This window comes from Melanostigma gelatinosum, assembly GCF_949748355.1.
Source record: "Melanostigma gelatinosum genome assembly, chromosome: 5".
Classification (NCBI taxonomy): Eukaryota; Metazoa; Chordata; class Actinopteri; order Perciformes; family Zoarcidae; genus Melanostigma; species Melanostigma gelatinosum.
The window spans coordinates 9993884-10014467 of record NC_136638.1 but is presented as its reverse complement, the minus strand read 5'-3'; the positions used below and the strand labels follow the sequence as shown (position 1 = coordinate 10014467).

The 20584-nt window shown below is 44.7% G+C and overlaps 1 protein-coding gene across 1 annotated transcript; it reads left to right on the top strand.

Moving 5' to 3' along the window:
• The first annotated feature begins 12044 nt into the window (after nucleotides 1-12044).
• cysltr1 (cysteinyl leukotriene receptor 1) lies at nucleotides 12045-15168 on the top strand. The gene is made up of 2 exons (XM_079269377.1): nucleotides 12045-12094; nucleotides 12781-15168. Exon 2 carries the CDS (start codon nucleotides 12799-12801, stop codon nucleotides 13831-13833), a length of 1035 nt encoding a protein of 344 aa, XP_079125503.1. The 5' UTR covers nucleotides 12045-12094; nucleotides 12781-12798; the 3' UTR covers nucleotides 13834-15168.
• Nucleotides 15169-20584: the final 5416 nt, after the last annotated feature.

Genomic DNA, 20584 nt, shown 5'->3' with positions numbered 1-20584 from the left:
GTGTGTGTGTGTGGGGGGGGGGGGGGGGGGCTGCTTCACATCCACCGCGCCTGCTCGCTGTGCGCGAGGGGTGCATGCGCGTGTGCGTGTGGGCTATGTGGAGGGCTGCTCGCGCAGGCTACAGGAAACGAGACAATGGGTACCTCGGCTGGGCAGTGAAGGGAGAGGAGGGGAGTGTGGAGAAGGAGGGAAGGACACAAGGACACAAGGACAGACGGGACGGGGGGGGGGGGGAGAGACACAGGCTGCTGTCATCAGCTGGACAGCTCTCAGTTTATTAGACCCAGAATAGTATTACATAGGCCTGGCTGTTTTTATTTACATCACTGTAACATTAATGTGATAACAGGCGTTTCCGTTGTGTCAGTGACCAGTGGTCGAAAGTAACTTTACTCAAGTACTTCAGAAACAACTTGCTTTATGTATTTTACTTTATACAGCTGTAATTACTCGTTTCTCTGCAGATTCAGGTTTTACATACAGTAAAAAAAGTAATAATGACATTTACAATTCATAAAATCAACAAAACAGCAGCTGTCTCTGTGTGTGTGTGTGTGTGTGTGTGTGTGTGTGTGTGTGTGTGTGTGTGTGTGTGTGTGTGTGTGTGTGTGTGGTCCTCCTGGCTGCACTTACACACCTGTCTGCAATCAGTTAATCATCCCAGCGGTAGGCTATATCTCTACCCGGGCGTGTCAACCACAGATCATGATCTATCTTCACCACTGTGGCGCTGCGCTCAGGCCCAGCGGTTGATGTTTTCCTTGTATTCTTGTACCTGAACTAATCCTTGTCCGTTTCCCCTTCTCCAGGATTCCTGTCTGCCTGCTTGCTGCCCTGTCTGCTACCCTCGTGCTACCTCAGCCTGCTCAAATCACTCATCTCACAATAAACCCAACCATTTACATTCAAATGCTACTTCCAGAATATTAAATGTAACAATAAAACAATGATAATCGCTGTGTACTACGACTTTAAGTAAAGGATCGGGTGTTTTTTTTACCTTGAAGTTCATGAACTCTTTTTGACAAATTCAGATAGTTTAAACTGAGCTTGTTCATGCCAGGGAATAATTGAGTTTCCCATGGTGAGATACTGTCCTTACCAACAAATGACTTGCATCAGACCACATGTATATGAAGTTCAAAATGGGGATGACGTCTTCAGAGTCTCACACCAGCCAAAGATACTGTTAACCGCTATGTGTGATGAGCACAATGATATTTTTGGCTGATCAAAGTCCTGCCACACCATTGTTACAATACAGTCTTCTTGCCTGCAAAAGGGTTATTTTTAGCCAGGTGATAGGGCGGTGTTGGACAGGTTCCCATTGTGTTCAGGCTGGCATGGGGCTGTGCGTGGGGTGTGTGTGTGTGTGTGTGTGTCCATGTATGCTCAACAGAGAGAGGTGTACTTGACAGAGAGGAAGTGGTCTTTGGGGGTAGCGTCTGGCAGGCTGACCACTCCACAATAGCAGCAGGGAGGACAGGACATCCTGCTTACTGCATAAGCTGCTACACACTCACACACACACACACACACACACACACACACACACACACACACACACACACACACACACACACACACACACACACACACACACACACAACCCATTACACACCACCAGATGTCTTTAACCTCTGGATTGTTGGTGTTGAAGGCATGTGTTTAAAGAAGTCATACGCTCTGATAAAAACATGTTTTTCTTGAACGTTTCACAACACGAGTCCAGTCGTTTGGCCAGCTCCATGTGGTATTGCTTTAAAATCATGTTCAAAGACTTTCCTGTTGCTGGAATTTGGAACAGACACAATTTTGGCAGGAGTGACCCACTAGACCATTATGGGGGAAATGTCAATGGGGATAGGCTAAAAAACAAACAATATTCATATTAATGTATTCTCCTGACATCCAGGATTACCGGTATCTAAGATAAGACAATATTTTCATGTCACACTGCATGAACCCATTATCCGGAGGGAAACACTAGGGTCTGTATCATAACTATTCATTCCAGAGTTATCCAAACATCTCAGTCTTGATCAACCCTGCTCTGACCAACATTGGCATATTGTGTTTCCCAGTGTCCCAGTCACCGGATTCCCCTACATCCATCCTCATGCATGCAACCGAACAATAACCCTCCCTTTAACATTCCACCCCTGAAGACTGTGCCCTGCGTTCAACCCTGTAACAAGGACACCTCTAAAAAGTGATGGGTCTACTTTTTTGTATTTTCTTCACATTACTACCACTTTGAGTCAGTCCCCCCCCCCCCCCCCCCAACCATGTGATTCCCAAACATATATTCCTTTGAGTGACTGCTGTTGTTGTCCTAAACAGTACTGTGTTTTAGTTTCGTTTTTTTAGGGCTCTTTAGATGACTTCAGCCAAAAAAGCTCCTGTATAATCAAAGGCCATATTCCACGAAGAATGACGTCACCTGTCAGTTACTCTTAAAGTTATATGTTATGTAACTCCCACGTAACCTGCTCTGACAAGCTGATGGTGCAACGATAGCGTGACAGCAGGTCGCCTGTGATGTGCTGATGGTCAAAGCCAACGCGGGGCCGAGAACACAAATCTAATAGAAGCGAAGGCGGAGGAGAGAGAGATGTGTTGAAACGTCCCGAATGGATACAAGGCATGTAAGGTTTGATTGGGTCGCAGAAACATCCCCCAGTTCTGATACACACAAACACACTCCTCCCTCCTTATTCTCTGTGTTTGGTAACGGTAACCAGGCTGTGCTGCCCCGGCCGAGGCTTTGTGAGTCACACCAACCAGAACAAAGACCCCATTACTGCACCCCCCCACCCCACCCTTGCTCTCTCCCTCCATCGCCTCTCTTCCTCGACCCCTCTGTCCTGCTCTCCTTTAATGCGATGATGAGTGTGTTTCCTTTGCTCGCCTCCGTCCATCCTCTCATTCATTGGCTTCAGGAGGGTTTAGGGGTAGCCCCGTCGTTCCATACATACCTCTGCCCTGACAACAGAGCCGGACAAAAGGCCGCAAGGCAGTAAAACACATGAGACCAGAGCTCCGAGGGTTTTATGGATTGATATTAACACGACTGCAGCGAGGTTTCCTAAGTGTGTATGCGTGTACGTCCATAGCTGACCTTAGCCCCCTGTGAGTCAGCGTTGACCTGATTAGAGACCAGGAGCCCCGATCAATGCTGCCGGCTGTGGCCGAGGCCTCAGAGCTAGACCGCAGACGCTCTGCGGCCCCAGCCGCAGATCGGGCAGCGGCTGTTTACCCCACAAGCACCGAGCATGAGCAGCATGGGTGAGCGCTCGTTCTCCAGCCTGACAGGCGAGACAGACGGGCTGACCAGACTGACCCCGGCCTGTGCAGACAGAGCCGTCTGTTTGTCTCCGTGATATAATGGGCTCATGTGCTTTGCCTCTGGGTACATACAGCGACAAGTCGTCTGTCAAAGGTTTGATCAGTTCATTTCCACACTCCGGTCAACGACAACAAGGCAATTCAAAAGTTCTTTATGACTGGGAGGTATTTAATAACAGAAACCACATGGCGACGTAAAAAAGACACGTCACGGACACATAGGATTTAAAAGGGAAGAAGATACAAATCAGCTAAAATAGAACAAAACATAAAAATAGAGAATGAAATCACAGAGCAATTTGAGATATGAATAAATAGTCCCATCTGTGATTCATAAAAAGCAGCGGCAAACAGTAAAGTCTTCAGCCTTCTTTTGAAAGATCAGACCTCAAGATTGGAGAGTTTGTTCCAGATGATGTGGTGCATAAAATATGAACTGTGTGTTTAGTTTTCACTCTGGGGACAGACAGCAAACCTGAAACAGGCGACCTGAGAGTTCTTGGCGTTTCGGAGTAAACACTTTAGGTTGTTGATTATCGTTCAACCCTCTTCTGGACACAAGATCTTTGACACAATGGTGCATCTCACTCTGCATGCAAACACAGACGTATTTAAAAAAGTCCAAAGGGGGGTGCTAGAACTGCACGTCACAGCAAGAGGACATACTGTACAGCATGTTAATGATTGGCAAAAAGATGGGCTGCAGAGGTTCATTCATGTGATTCAAGACATTTCTTTTGAGATATCCTCTCATGTATATTTTTAAACCCAGATTACTTGATAGAGGAAGTCCCCTCACAACAAACGGTCAGCTCCTCGGGTCTTTCAAAGCCTGCAGGGCCCAAATTAACCTTGACCTGTTAAAGAGGACAACAGGATCTGCTGCTATATTTAAAAGTCTGACCTCCCACATTGTTTGCCCTGGACGGACAGCCCCAGTGCCAAAAGTACACCCGGCCAAACAGAGAGCATCATGGGAAGGAAGCCGCCACCTGTGTCCCTCACTCCTCTTCACCCCGTTGTTCCACGGTTTCCAGCTTTAATTGATTAGTTCCAGGAAACACTTGAAATTGCAGCCACACACACACACACACACACACACACACACACACACACACACACACACACACACACACACACACACACACACACACACACTGGAGCAGTCATGTTAATTCGCTTGTTGTAGCAGCCGAGTCCCTCCATCCTCTGAAGTCTTTGGCACTGTTTTCCAAAAGACTGCACAGACTGCAAAGTCTCTCAAAGAACACTCTGTGCTTCCCTCTGCTGGTCACGAGTCACACTTCAACAATGAAATCCCAAAGAACTCGCAAGGCCGTTCCTCACCTGAGTTCTTCTCCTGCTCACTCATGTCCTGTGTGTCGGTGTTAACGCTGACGTTTCTCGGTTGTGGTGTGTGATGTGCTGTCACTCACAAAATGTAAACCGTTGACCTGCATGATATCCATCTTTTATCTTTCGTGTCCTCAGATCAGCGTAATGCCGCACTGTGCCCAGTTCTGGCCTTCAGGCCTGTGACCCCGTGACCCCGTGACCCTGTGTTTGTGGCTTCGGTGTCATCGGCTTGACCGACGCTAATGCAGACAACGCTTTTATGTGTCTGTGTATCTGTGTGTATTATCTGATCGGTAGCCAGCTGAGTAACTGTGTGGATGGCAGCCATTGAAACAAGCTGAAGCAGTTTCCATTCATTGAAAAAGAGATTGCTGCTGAACCGTCCCAGTTGGTGTTTCCTGCTCTGAATCAGTCTTACTGTGCAAATGATTCGCCTCAGAAAGATGCGAACAGACCTTTGTGAGCTGCTGCATTGGTCGGCGTGAGCGATGCGATACACTGTATATATTCAAACAGAACACCGTGAAAAAACGCATGAGACGCCGGGAAGAGCAACATTAGATACAATCCTAAGATGTTGCAGTGTGCTGTCTAATACTGCAACGCATTTTAGTAGAGGGTCGTATTTCATTGGGATACGTCTCTGCCAGACCAAACAGTTGAGAGACTGCCGGACGAGAGCATGTTTACAATAAGAACCCGATCGTAATCTCTCTGTTGAAATGTGAGATCAGCTTCCTTCACAAGCATCTCAGATGTAAACTGAGGAAACCTTTGACTGAGCCACATTTCACAAGCTGTAGCATATTCACCATACTCCACGTTTCATACATGTTTCATGTGTGTAAGCAATTTATTAGAAATATAAAAAAACAAAAAACAAATCATATTTCAATTATTTGCCACTTGTAGGCGCAGGGCCATTGTTCTGTTCAAGTTGCACCTCGAGATAAGGTCCATACAGATAAATATGAATCAGAATGTCTGCTACTGATAGTAAAATAATTTACTGTATACATTAAATAGAATTAAAAAATTCATGGAATATTGTACAGGCAAGTCTTTTAATGAAAGAAGCTCTTTCTCTTCTGCGGTCTGCGAAAGACGACAGTGTAATGCAGCCATAAATTCAGCAGCCATAATGTCCTCCTCAGGTAGGAGGAGACAGCCGGAAGGGAGGAAGGAGGCATCAGACCCAGAGAGGGACTTTGAGAGGTCAGAGGTGTTGAGAAAGAAGTCTGAGGTCTGGAGTCCTGCAAACGTTTTGAGTGGAGCGAGTACAACAGTTCCAGCAGCACAAGCGTCCAGACCAGGTTGCAGCCGAGCTGAGCCCAGTGAGAAGTCCTGAATCTCAGAGTCTGCTGAGGCCAGCGTGACACCAGCATGGCCTCCAGACCCAGCAGCCCCAGCAGGAGCAGAGAGGCCAAGTGGTGCGCGTCAAGCAGCCGCTGACAGAGCGCGTCCTCCCTCCACCAGGCCGACTCCGCCTCCCTCACGAGGCCCGTCTTAGTCCCGCAGCACACATCCTCCGTCCACCAGGCCAGCTGGAGCATCCAGTGCAGCGGCACCAGAGTGTCGGTGATAGCCAGCCGGGACAGGAGCACGGTGGAGGGCTTGGTGGAGGTGTGGGGGGAGCGGAGCAGCAACAGGGCCCGCAGGCTGAATGCACAGCCCACCAGCAGGGGGAGGCCTGCTGTGTGGGGCAGCAACAGCACCGTCGCCAGCTTCAGCAGCAAGAACCGACGCAGCCATTCTTTCGAGGTCGAGAGCAGTCCTGCTGGTGCTGAACCGGGCCAGCACCAAGAGCTCATCTCCCAGACTGACTTCAAAACGTGGCTTGACCTGCAGAGAGTTCAACACTTTGAGGTTAGCTCAGTGGGATGCGCCTTGCTTTTGGATCTGTGCTCCACCCATTTTGAAGGTGGAGAAGAGACACACGCACTGGTGGATTGTCTCCGTCACGTAATTCACTTTAACTCTCCTTTTTTCTATGACTAAGCCACTGTTGTGTAAGAAGGCAGAGGCCCGGGCAAGCAAACAAGCCATCGATGAATTCCTCAGTTTTATAGGCAGCGTCTAACATGACTGAGATTGAACTTCAGCTCTCATCTTGGCCAAGTGCCACAGAGGGAGCCTTTGCGTGGCATGCATTTCCTTTAATTTGAAGATAAAGGATAACGGAGCCTCGTAAAAAGCACATGACAAATTATGGGACATAAGGGAAAGTAAATATAATTCAGTTTATGGATGGCGATTGGAGTCAGAAAGGTGTATTTTACATGAGGTGACAGGATGTTTAACATTTACATTTCATTTAATTCGATACATTTAACTCTTGTAAATTGTCAATGAGATGCCTCAGCTCTCTCCACCCACTTCCCTCAGCTCCAATGCTGACCTCTCCCAACATCTAAAGGTGTTCTTCACATCCGAAAAAACAGCGGATGATCAACTGATGATACAATAAACACATGCATTTACCGTTCAACAAATAATTGAATCTTGTTTGTGTGAGACTCACCTGTGTATTGGCAGGAAATTGAGATTGAATCTCCTGTTTCACCCGAATATGAGCTGGCAGCGATCCCTCCACCCCCAATGCCCGCACCTCTTCTCAGAGAGGCTGAATGAGAGTGTGTGTGTGTGTTGGTTGCTTCAACTCAACCGGTTCAGCCCGCAAATGTCATCATGTCTGTTCTGGAGGAGAGCCAGACTGCGTCTGACTCATGCCAGTGGACAATATGTGCACGAGGTGTTTCCGTACATCACCAACGGACACCATGTGTAAACCTGTTATTCCGTGGAACACGGAGCCAAAACAGGATCTTTCAGTCAGTCGAGGAACTGCTGCGCAAGAAACTTTCACTGACAAATATCAAGTCGATATTGATTCCCCAAACCTGCATAGCTCATTATAATGAGTGTTTGTCCAGCTCCACGTGTGCTGTCATGCATGTCGGATGCTGTTTTAGGCCAGGCAGGGTGAAACACAAAACCATGTCCATGGCAAATATAGGGCGTGATCTTTGTCATAACTGGTCCCTGTTATCGTTGCAAACAACGTGACTCCCCGACACTGACTAAGCCCTGAAGTCATTCTGTCGCTGCGTCGTGCATTGCTTGATTACTTGGTCTCAGCACTTCTCTGATGGTTGACATGGGAACAGCTGCTTTTGGTTTTCGTGTTCGATAGGCTGGGTGTGTGAGTAAGTGTGCAACACACAAACGTTGTGTGTTGATTGAAGAGCATTTGATTCGAGTTTTATAAAATCAGGTCATATTAATAACGACAGTATTTACAGATGATGAGATGAACTTCCCTGCGTGATTAGTGAATCCGCCCCGTTCATATATGCTGGCCACGGCCACCGTGCCTCAAAGTACTGCACGCATATCAAACAGATGACTTCACAGAGATTCAAAGACTGCCGTGTGACACACAACCTGACCACGTCCTGTGACAACTCCCACGAATATCAACTTGCAAGTTTAAAAGATAAACCAGAAAGCCCTCATAAAATGGCGAGCGCTTCACGTGAGTGCTCATCATCAGACGCACGATAACGGGAAGCTTCCCCGTGATGTGCTCGTGGAGATACGTGCATTTCTCTTTGTTCCTCGGCACACACTAGCAAATCAACTCATTGTTGTGCGCACACGCTCAACTATTTCTCTCTTTCATGCTTGATAGGTGTGGGAGGCTGTGTAAACACGGCCTGAAGCCAATCCTTCTCTGAATGAAAATATTAAACGTGACAGTGATCTTTGTAAAAACCACGTGGCAAAGGATCATTTGAATAAACTTTATATTTCCATGTAGAGATGCTGCGCCATGCCTTAACTGGGGCTTTAATTCTTTCTGTTTTTTTGTTTCTTTTTAAACGAACCAACAGAGCGCTATTCTATTATTTGTAACATTGATTTTGTACATCTGCAGCACGTGAATCCTGAACAGTCAAAAGCACCGCTGTTCACACTGACCTGAAGCATCCAGGATGTAGAAAACGATATCTGCACATCAGCTAACAAACACTCTCAACTGAAACCAAATTGAACTGTTCGAACTATGTCAGCAAGTAGGAAACCACAGAAGTGTTTGTTGTTTCACTCCAGTCTTATCTCTGACTCACGACTTTGTGAAACACTCCACCAAAGTGCCGAGATCAGGAATGGTACATTTCAGAGATGAAGTGACCTACATGGACATCCTGGTCTGCAGGGTATTTCCGGCTCTGTGAGAGCAACAAAAAGTGAAAAACGATTTAAATTACAACAGACATCAGTGTAAGCAGACCACCCTGGTATTATTAGTCTTTGACTTCAATCAGCATGCTTTAAAAAAAATCTCGACTCAACATAAATCTCTCTGTTAAAGCGTGATAAATGAACCAAATCGTACTTTGCAAGTACTTAAAGGCAAACAGTGTTTGGGAGCTTAACAACTTCCCAGCGGTGTAAAAATACAATGGGAATACTTGGGAAATGAATCACAAGGCGATTATGAGATGTGTGACTCAAGGGAAACAGCTGCTCTCACTTCCATGAAAGGAGTGGTGCTGCAGCAAAGACAGAGGGGCTGCCGGGCCTCAAATATGTGGGGTATCTGTATCCAGTAAACAGAAGCTTACAAGTGTTCATACGTCAGTGATAGAGGAGGCAGCTCTCTACCACCTCTATGGTCAGGAGACATTAATGTTAAAGAAAACACAGCTTCAGACACAGTCAGCGACTAGCTGCTGAACATAATGGAGCTTTATTCTGCTAAAGAGCTGGATGTTCCCCTCAGGGGTGAATAGGAGCCAAAAGTAGAGTTAAAAGGAGAGTTTTATACTCTCGCTCTATATTTGCTGGTTGAGTTAATAGGCAACTGTTGCCACATCACCTTAAATGGTGTTAAAATATCAATGTAACATTTACAGCGTGTTTCCGCGAACCCCAAGTGGCCAAAAAAGCCCCCAATTAATGCAGATTCAAGCTAAGCTGACGCCACTAAAAAGGCTTGGTTACGAACAATGAACGATCGTAGTCATGATTGAGTTCAGGGGAAATCATGTTCATGTTTAGAAGAAACAGCGATAGCAAGCCAACCACATCCAAGCCTCCTAAGAGGGTTTGCAGCAGCATTAACATTTCACTGAACCGTGTCGGAGGAACCATGTTCCCTTTTATTCAAATTTCCGCCTTTTTGTCCTAATTTGGAAAGGGCCGTTATCGATGCCAGTTGCATGTGTTGCAGGTGAAGAGCAGGTGCAACCAACCAACCAACCAACGTATCAACCAAACTTTTCTTATTCTAAGCACTTGCTCCCTGGCACACCGAAGTGGAACAGAGTCATTACTTGATTTGCTGTCTGTAAAACAACAACAACACTACATCGGGATAATTCACTTTTGGGACTTCACCATGTGGGGGGAAAAAATAGAGAGGCCTACATGTAAAAAGAAAAGCCTCGACGATGAAATTGCGCCGAACCCCATTCAGGCTTTAAAAACCTCACCTGAGTGTGAGATTTGGTTTTAAACCACAACACTGGTGCATCATTGGACCGGACCAACGGGATCCACAGGGAGTCCCTGTGACATGGCAATGACGACACCAAGTCTGTCAACATCGGCGCACACCTTCACAATGCGCCGCTCCACTGTGACTAGCGTATAAAGGAGGTAAAAACACTGGTACCTGAAAACACATCGATATGGACTCACGAAGCTGGGGATCGAACCGCCGATCCTCTGATTGAACGACACTCACACACACACACACACACACACACACACACACACACACACACACACACACACACACACACACACACACACACACACACACACACACTCACCTGACCACGTGCTTGTTTGTTGCTTCTAGGTTTAGTATGCTTGTATAATATGTGTTTGTTGATTTATGATATGATTGATTTTTGATCAGTATCATTAAGTTAAATGGTTATAATTGTTAACGTTTTAAAGAGCGGTTTCTGTGATTGTTTGGTGCATAGGTGTTGTGATAATATCTGGTTGTTACAGTCAGTGCTCGGATTCAGCTCTTCACTGTTCACTCTATAAATGTGGAATAGTACTTTAACAATTTAATAATTGTATTAACGGCAATAATGTATTTTTTTATACTTGCTAATAACCGAACCAGCGCCAGATCTCCACACCACGAACAAATATAAATGGTAAGAGGCCAGGGATAAGGCACTTAGTCTATTAAGCATTTTGACTTCCTGTCCACATTATTGGCTGTTGGCAGATAATGATCCATGAAGAAACCACACCAGCTCATAAACAACACACTCAACTCAACCACCACTTGTTGTCAACCACCTGTAGATGCTGACTGGGTGGAAACGACAGACGCACTTTCAACATCTCTCAGAATATTCCACTTATGCGCTGTCGAGCTAGAGCAATAACTCTCTGCCCATGTAAAGAGTCAGCGGTGGTGATACAGACGACTCCTCAGTGCAAGTGGGGTTGGACGTTGGCCTTTGTTGGTTCCCAGCTACTAAATGAGTTACAGATGAATTATCCTGCCCATCCACCACAAAGGCCTTTCAGCTGCAAAAATTAGTTTTTCCCATTTCCACTACAGCATCCGCAGTCCATTTACTCACCACAAATCATTAGGAGATTTCAAAGGAAGTGCTTGGAAAGAACTAAACGTTATCCATCATCAAACATCATCCATCATCCCTTTGCTTTACCAGCTCACGCCTCAGGGTTAACAAGCGCTTGAACTTGACTTGAGTTCATACATGTTATAAGCGCTGTACAGTTACATTGGAACAGGTTAGACAAGCTAATACAAGGAAATGAGATATGATACATAATGAGGCAGATTACATATGATCGGGACAGAGACAGGTCTGTGGGCGGCTGTAAAGTTGACAGCTGGAGTGCGACGCAGGTAGATTCAGGCAAATGTTTAAATTGGATCGGATTAGTGATGTATGTCCACGATGTAAATAAGCTATCGGGCTTTATTGTGTTTTTGTCCTTTTGACAACATCAAATGATGCAAATGAGATTCATCTAAACGTCGTATATAGTTTTCAATATTTAGTCAATCAAAAAGTAAATTCAAAGTCAGAGCAACCAGCTAACGAGAGCACAACGTTCAGGGATAAATGCACGTCTCTTCTGTTTTCACCCTTCAGTTCTGTTTTTCATTTACTGTAAATGCGTGGCCACATGGTTGATGATGTCATCGTTGGAGGAGAGTCGAAGACACGGGCCAAATGTAAAGCTCCTCAACCACTCAGGCAACCTGCTGCAGTGTCCTCCCACTGCTGTTACAACATCTGGCAGGCGTGGCAGAGCAGACCGAGAGACAAGATCAACAGACTGGCTGCAACACTCCGACAGCAGACAAGGAACTCAGAAGGTAAGGAATGAAGACTTGAAATTCTCTTGCTAAGGGGGGAGTAACTGACAGATTATTACAGTTACCGTGTGGAGTTATAATATGACTTTTCACATCCAGTATTTGAGCACATTTTCAGCTTGCAGACACTCTTTTTCAGGCAGTTAGTCAAAAGACAAACAAGTGCAGTTAGCATGAATTAATAACATTCATTTATCTTACTCACTACACAAACTGTCCGATACAGAGCTACACGGATAAACAAGTGCACAGCAACGTGCATGACATTCTGATTCACTGGATGCATTTTAAATTAGTAATCGCAGAGAGTAAAAGGTTTTCGTAAATTGCCTAATGCGCTTTCAATTGAGGCTGCAAGTTAATGGAACAGGCGTGCAAGTTCATCACCTGATGTACAGATAAATAGAAGTTGGTTGCAAAAAAAATTGTTTGTGCACATTTGTCTGTTTTTCAACCAGAAAAAAAGGAGGACCTTTGTCACCCAACAACATAAAGGTCTAAGATGCGTATCTACTTTCTGCGTTTCTCTCTCATCAGCAGAATGCAGAGACTATCTCTGACAACAATCTCTCACATTAGTCACCACACTCAGCAGCAGCCAGTGTGTTTTTCAATTGGTTTTTTTGGTTTCTATCCTTCACTCTTTTGCACACATCACCGTGTCTTTTTCCTCTGTGTCTCTGCAGCTGCAGGTGTGACTTAAAATGGAGTCAAATCTGACAGGCAACCTCGAGAGTAACTCTACCGAGTGTCCGGCCATCGACAACTTCCGCAACCAGGTTTACTCCACGTCCTACTCCCTCATCACCGTGCTGGGCCTGGTCGGCAACGGCTTCGCCCTGGCGGTGCTGATCAGAACGTACCGCCAGAGCTCACCCTTCCACATCTACATGCTGAACCTGGCTGTGTCCGACCTGCTGTGCGTCATGACGCTGCCGCTGAGAGTTCTCTACTACGTCAACAAGGGCCAGTGGAACCAAGGCGATTTCCTCTGTCGCGTCAGCTCCTACGCTCTCTATGTAAACCTCTACTGCAGCATCTACTTCATGGCTGCCATGTCCGTCACGCGCTTCCTGGCCATCGTCTTTCCCGTGCAGAACATGCGGCTGGCGACGGAGACCCGCGCTTGGCTGGTGTGCGGGTGTGTCTGGGTGTTCATCTGCCTTTTATCCTCGCCGTTCCTGATGTCGGGCCAGCACATTGACCCCATCACAAATAAAACCAAGTGCTTCGAGCCACCGAAGAACAGTGATAGAAGTGTGGATAGACTGATGATGCTGAACGATGTGTCCCTGGTGGTGGGCTTCGCCCTGCCTTTCCTGATCATCCTGCTCTGCTACGCTGGCATAGTCCGCGCCCTGCTGTCCCGCACCAGCTCCGCTCGACGCCAGCAGGGCGCGAGCACCAAAGCCATCCGCATGATCGTCATCGTCCTGCTGACCTTCCTGATCTGCTTCATGCCATACCACGTGCAGCGCACCATCCACCTGCACTTCCTGTCGCGGACGGACACCCTCTGCTCAGAGCAGGTGGCCATGCAGAAGTCGGTCGTGGTGACGCTCTGCCTGGCCGCTTCCAATTCGTGCTTCGATCCGCTGCTTTATTTTTTCTCGGGAGTGGGTTTCCGCAATCGCTTGTCCTCCCTGCGCAACACAACGAAGGGCATGAGCCTGAGCCGCACATCCAGAAGAAAGCCCGTCACAGTCTCTGGGGAGAACCACCAGCTGACGGCCAGTTAATTTGCACCAGACAAACAAGCATCTCGGGATTTGTCTGAAGGAACACTTCACCCACACCAGTACCATTTGTGCATCACTTACTCGCCCCGTGTTGCCTTTAATTCTGTCAGAAACTGTTTTACCTTGCATGACTCTACAGTGAAAGGAGAATTGGACCGGTTACATGAGAATTCAATTATAGGGCACGATATGCGTGCAAAAACATGTCTTCACAAATTCCAGGTAAAACGGGGTGTAACTGATATACAAATATTCATCTGGTGGGTGTAGTGTTCCTTTAAGGAGCTCAGGATGGGTTGTGTTCCCATTTACACACAGGGAAGGAGTTGAGAGAAACATAAGGAGGAGATGAACGGAAGAATAAAGTGTTGCTAGTAAGGGCTGGTTTACTCATGAAGCGAGTATTTAGACATCGAAGTAGCAAGTCTCAGTCTCATTTATTGTTCCAAAGAACGACAAGTGTTCAATATTGAAGTGATGTTCTGTATTATCATTATGGCAGTAACAATTAGCCTATTGTGTCCCAAAAGTTACTCAAACCGTGGAATTACAAATATGAATTCACAGTATAAAAATGTATGAATGTATTGTAGATACTTTTGTAATATGTTTTTTTATTGAGTCTTGTATCACGCAACCTGCATATGAAAGAAGGGCTAAACTCTGCTGTGTTGACTACTGTAGACCTTTACTTTTCTTCTTCTGGTTATTCCTCTATCATTGTTATTTTTTTAGCGTTTTTGTAGCAATTTTAATGTTGTCATGACTGTAACCTCTTATTATGATGAGTTATTGTCCTTTTCCATGCTTATCATAATTACTTTTACTCAATTTGGATTCAAAATTGTTGTTTTTGTGCTTTGATTCTTTTAATTTTGTGCATCTTTTCTGGAAATACTATTGATGATGATGATGAATTATAATGTTCTGAACCGTGTACCTTTAAGGGAGTAGTTTGATTTGCTTTTTTTGCTCTCAAGAGTAAAATGAGAAATACGACACCACTCTCATAACTGCGGTAAATATGAAATTACAGCCGACTCACGCCTGCCTAAGCTTAGCATAATTACTGTAAACAAGTGAAACCTCTGGGCTCCCCAATTAACACGTTGCACACCATTTGTTTAATCCGTAGAATTAATGCGTGTTTCCAATCTTTATGCTAAGCTAACACAGCCGGCTACTGGCTGTAGTTTCATATTTTCTGTGCAGATGTGAGAGTGGTATCATAGCAAGAAAGCAAATGAGCATATTTCTCAAAAAAATCTAGCCATGCCTGAAATGATCCTGCTGTAATTCAGTCGTGTCCAAACATTGTTTCATCTCATGTATGATAACCGCATCAATAAATCATCCAACGCATGTCAGTTCAGTATGACCACATGACACCCTCACTGTGATAGAAGTTACCAACTCCGTCCACTGGGTGTCGCACCGGCACACACGTTGTTGTCGCCCTCCTCCAAATCATCTTCTTCATTGCTTTTCTATTATTCATCTCGGTTTCTCATATATGAGAAAAAGCAATGAGCAGCAGCACTGCAAGAGGAGTTGTGTTGCACTGTGACAAATTCAATTTGTGCAAAAAAAGTCTTAAAACGGTCACGGCACATAAACGCATTAGCTGAAGTTATAAAAAAACATGCTACATTTATAGAAAAGGCTAAGAGCATCTTTCTACACAGCAAATCAAAAAGCACGACCACAATTTAGCTCCCCTGTCAATTAGAGATGCAAAACAACACTGAGAAACCAGACTGCTGAGGCCGACCCTGCTGATTAGAACATAGAGGGCCACTGTATGACCACTTCATAACCAGATAATATCGAGCACATGATCGGCTCCCTCCTCCATCTGCACAAAAAGATGTTTGTTTCAGTCTGCAAAGCAGGACCATCGACCATCTCCGAGATGGGAGCCTGTTGTTGCAGTGTTTGTGTTTGGTGGACATACTCACCATGCAGGAAGTAAGTACCCTGCTCAATCCTTCCTCATCTGTTTTCTAAAGAGGTTACGGATAACGTTACACCCCAGTGCATTGCAGGAACGTTTGCAGGAACATTTGCTCTCTTTCATCTGTTCTCCAGGTTTGCTGCACTCCAACAAGTGATTTGGCTGAAGCATTGATTCGTTTTCGGGAGAGGCTAAGATTAAAACTCGATCGCCCTCGGGGGGAGCAGACTCAGCTTTGCAACAAGTGTTAGTATGCCCACCATACGAGTACAGAAAACAGTCAGAAGAGCTCTCCAGGAGCGCTGCTTTTACCCTGGGTCCTCTCTTATCCCAATGGCAAATACCTTGAAAGGCGCCTATCAGGCCTTAAGATGACGCGACGTGCGCCCCTTTAATACAATACAGGAGGGGTTCAGTCTTTCTTTGAATAACATTTTTGGCCACTTGAAAGCAGCACAACAGGCTGTAAACAACAGGATATAATCACCTTGTAAAGAAGAACGACATAGCGAACGTGTCGGCAAACGGCTGCCTATTTGTCCATCCAGCTGACACAACAGCATTAGCATTAACACTACTAGAGTCCCAATTAATGTATGTCCATTATTCATTTTCCTCCATCAACAGATGGCAGAAATGTCCCAATGTGTTCATCAACTGTTGGCTGTCTGGCAATGACCCAGACCCTGAATCTGACTGTAAAGCTGATTTATTCTACAAGCGTTGCTGGAGATTTGTACTCCATGTACATCTTCCAAAGGTAAGTAAGTGAAGTTGTGCCAGAAACCCCCCACTTTGGTGTTTGGGGCTGGGCAGGTGGGTTAAGTGGGTTTTTTTCACTGAGAACAGCTGCCTGCTTTGACTGAAAAACGACGCTAATAAGAGTAAACCAAAACGTTAAAGTTTTGGATCATAAAACTGAAATAAAGAGCTGAAAAGTGCAAAAAAAAAGCTGTGAAGGGCTTAATGGAGAGGAACTATCTATTTCTTCCCTCAGCATATATATAGTCATCCACCTTTAAATATGGATTAGGGCAGCTTTAAATATGCATACAGTTCAAGTCTCCGGTTATTATCATGGTCTTATAACTGACGGTTGATGCAAATATAAAGAAAATTCCTCCCTTAAAACCTCTTGTACACGAGAGCCCCCTTTAAAGGGGGCTAGAGGGGGGTGGGGGGGTGGTGTACATGTGTACAATTCACTTTTGCGATACGAATAAAAAAAATAAAAAAATAAATACCTGTGTAACAAAGAGATTCTGGGCGAAACAACCACGGGAGCCATTTTACACACTGCAAAACACAATTATACATGATCTAAGATCATATCTAGAAGAATACTACAAGTTTTACCACAAAACCACGTTTTTCTGGGCAAAAAACTGCAGTACTATACTTTTTGTTTTGGTCTCTGATGAGAAAACACGGCGCGATTTTGGCGGATGAGCACATCCAGAGGACCGTGCTTCGACCCCGCTTCGCGTATCGTTTTCGAAATTACTCTCTTTCAAACCGTTCAAAAGTTATGGGGGTACATGCCAAAATCAGCCACAGGTGACGAGAAAAAGAATTGGGTAAAAAAACGTACGTTTTGATGATTTTATGGACGACAAACGGCTCTATTCCAGCGGATTTTGGCGCAGCTGTGTGCCCCATGTTGTGGTCCGTGTCTGTGTCTGATATCAATGCGCTGGCTGACTGAATGAGGAAATGGCAGGCGAAACTGTGAGCTGGACCAATCCATGTTGGGAGGGGGGGTTCGCCCAGCAATTTCCGATTTTTAGTCAGTAAACAGACAAGGAGATTGTCAAACACCCCCGCATGGCTCCCGTTGGACTATCCCACATTGACAAATGTGTTTTTTGTGTAAATCGAGCAGGCACAGCCCATTGTACAGTCCATTTTACAGTCACACAGACACAAATTAAGATTCATATATTTTTATGATTGACAGATATGACATTCATAACTGCTCAAAATTATTCCAAATGGTGTCAAACTGCTTTATTAGGATTATTGAACACTCTTAGTGATAAGACAAGTGAATATATAGTTAATATTTAGTTATATACTATATCAAATTTGAATACAGCAATGCAACCAAATGCTTCCAAAAATGATAATTTAGCATGCCGTTGCTTGGTTTATGCTGGCCTGCTTCACTCAATCAAAGTCAAATCAGTTTTAGAGACTGTAAAACCGGTTGTGCTATGACTGTGGCTATGCCATTGACATTTTTAGGCGTTATTTCAAGTAATATTTTAGACACAAGTGCTTTTTTTCAGGTGAACCTGAAACTTTTTCAATTTGAGCTGTGCCATATGTGTATTTGTTATTAACCAGTAACATATACACAATTTTACAGATGTCAGCACATCTCATAAGTGTTACCTGTATTATACAATCAAAAAATTATTAAAATAGACCTTGTAGTTGCAGAAATACACTCTCCTTAGTATGGGTATGCAATTTTCGAGCAGAGGCCTAAAAATAGGGGCGGTGTTCTTAAGGAAACAGCGTAGATGTGGGAAAATTGCAGAAGGTTGCAGAAAATTGCCTGTTTCTTCACACTGGTCACAGTTCACGGCTGGCCGGAAGTTGAGCTCTAATACAAACCTGAAGTTTTGATGCAACCAGACTTGATTTAACACACAGACATGGCCCTCCGCCTCACTGATAACTGTTGGAAGGTAGAAGGAAGCAGAACCAGAGTCCCTAGTGAGGCCTGGAATTTGTATGTGGAAACAGCATGAATCCAAAATGTCTGCTCAAGAGAGCAGAATCTCCATCATTAGATCGTTTGTCTGGTTGTTATCTTCAGGTACAAAGCAGGTCAGTAAACATAACCAAGTCTTGAGCAGCTGACTGACATCACATGACGCCTACTGCCGTGTGTGTGTGTGCGTGTGTGTGTGTGTGTGTGGTCGCACGCACACATCTATGCCCTTATAATAACCACTCAACCAAAAGCCACATGCAGAGTGTACGTTGTTTGGTTGAAGGCCAGGCTGATGTGTTATGGTCACTGCCAATGTTCCCTCTAAGCTGCGCGCTTGAGCAATCGCGCACTGCTCGCACATTCTCAGCGCACAAGAAAATCTATGCAGCGCATAAAATAAAATTCAACATAAACGTATTAATTAATATCTAATATTAGTCCTAATCTTATCTAATCAATTAAACCAATAATAATAATAATAATAATAATTTAGTTTTCTGTACTATTTTGCAACGTAACTCAGTGAGTGACAGGTGTCCAGCCAATGATACGATTCGGTTCACTTACGCTACGCAGCCAATCATAGCATTGACACTATTGCCCTGCCCATTCGCGCCGTGCAGGTTAGCTAGCTAACAACAGTGCGGCGGAGTTACGAGACGCAAATGCTAACCCCTTATCATGGCGAAACGAACGGGCAGCGACACATCCACTCACCAAGCCATTGGAAAAAAGAAATGTGGTTCTTTTAAGATGGAATGGCTGTCGGAGTATGTTCAAATAGAAGAACAAGCGGTGAAACTGGGTGAGATTTTTTCTTTTTCGAGGGGGAAGGGTCTACTCTGCAAAACATGCAGCGAAGCTAAAGTAGCAAATGAGTTTTCCGAGGGAAAAATGTGGACTGAATGGAAGTTGGACTACCTCAAGCGTCACATTCAGCAGAAAAAAATAAAAATAAAATCAAAACAGCATCCAGAAATCGTCTTGAAGTGGCACATTTGGACCAGCTGATGCGCATAAAGTCAAAGCAAGAAGCAGACGAAGCCATCAACCTGGACAAAGTGTACAACCATTGGAGAAGTGAGAAGGACAGACGTGAAAAATAAGGTAAAATTTAAGTCAGATTTGTGCATATTCTCGTGACATTTATTAAGATTTTTTACTTATGGATATTAATCATTCAATTATGTTACTACTAGATCATTTATGGGTAGTAGAAATGATAATAAAAAACTGAGTAATTACATATTTTACAGACAGAGTTACAGGAATTTACACTGTATCACAAGCTACAGCACACGTCATTGTGCAAAATGTGAATGTTTTAATGTGAACAAAATGTTATGTCTGAAAGGTGTATATGTATCATTTCTTCCAGAACAGGACCCTCACACAGGCCAAAGCAAGACTCTTCCCATGCCCAAAGCAAGACTCTCACATAAAACATACTACACATCTCATGAACAACAAGATTTTTGTCTTTTTCCTTTAAAGTTTGTCAAATCACTTATATTAAAAGTAAACTAGTGAAAATTGCTGCTGTAATTTGATTCTTTTAATAAGCCATGTAACTTGCTATGATCCAAGGTTTTGAACAGGTGTGATACTGGTGTGTGGCCACAGCGTGCACATCTGATGTTGCTCACAGTGGTCCTCAGTGTGCTCAGGGAGCTTGTGTGTATGCCCAGACACATGAAAAATTAGAGGGAACATTGGTCACTGCTGAGTTCAGGTTGGAGGAGAGTGAGGCAGAGAAACAGCTCACAGATGAGTTGATAGCAGTCTGGAGCTTTTAGAGCAGCATGGGTCGAGCTATGGCTATCACTCAGACGCACCTCAATCATTCAGCCATTAATTCAGTAATTTCAGCCACCAGTGTATTTTTGGTCCGCGCTGTGACGCACACACAGAGAGAAAGGCCCCTCAGTTTGCTTGACTTTTAAAATGTTATCCCGCAATCAGTTCTCCAAATCCTGTGAAGCCTTCTGGCAGTTGTTAAAAAAAGTTTTAAAAAATCTGCTGTTTGTCTCAGAACAAGCGAAGCTTCAGAATCTTGTTATTCATTTTTTTCAGTA

Bases quoted from the DNA above. Each gene is read 5' to 3' on its own strand.
- cysltr1 (XM_079269377.1), top strand. From the start codon at position 12,799: ATGGAGTCAAATCTGACAGGCAACCTCGAGAGTAACTCTACCGAGTGT.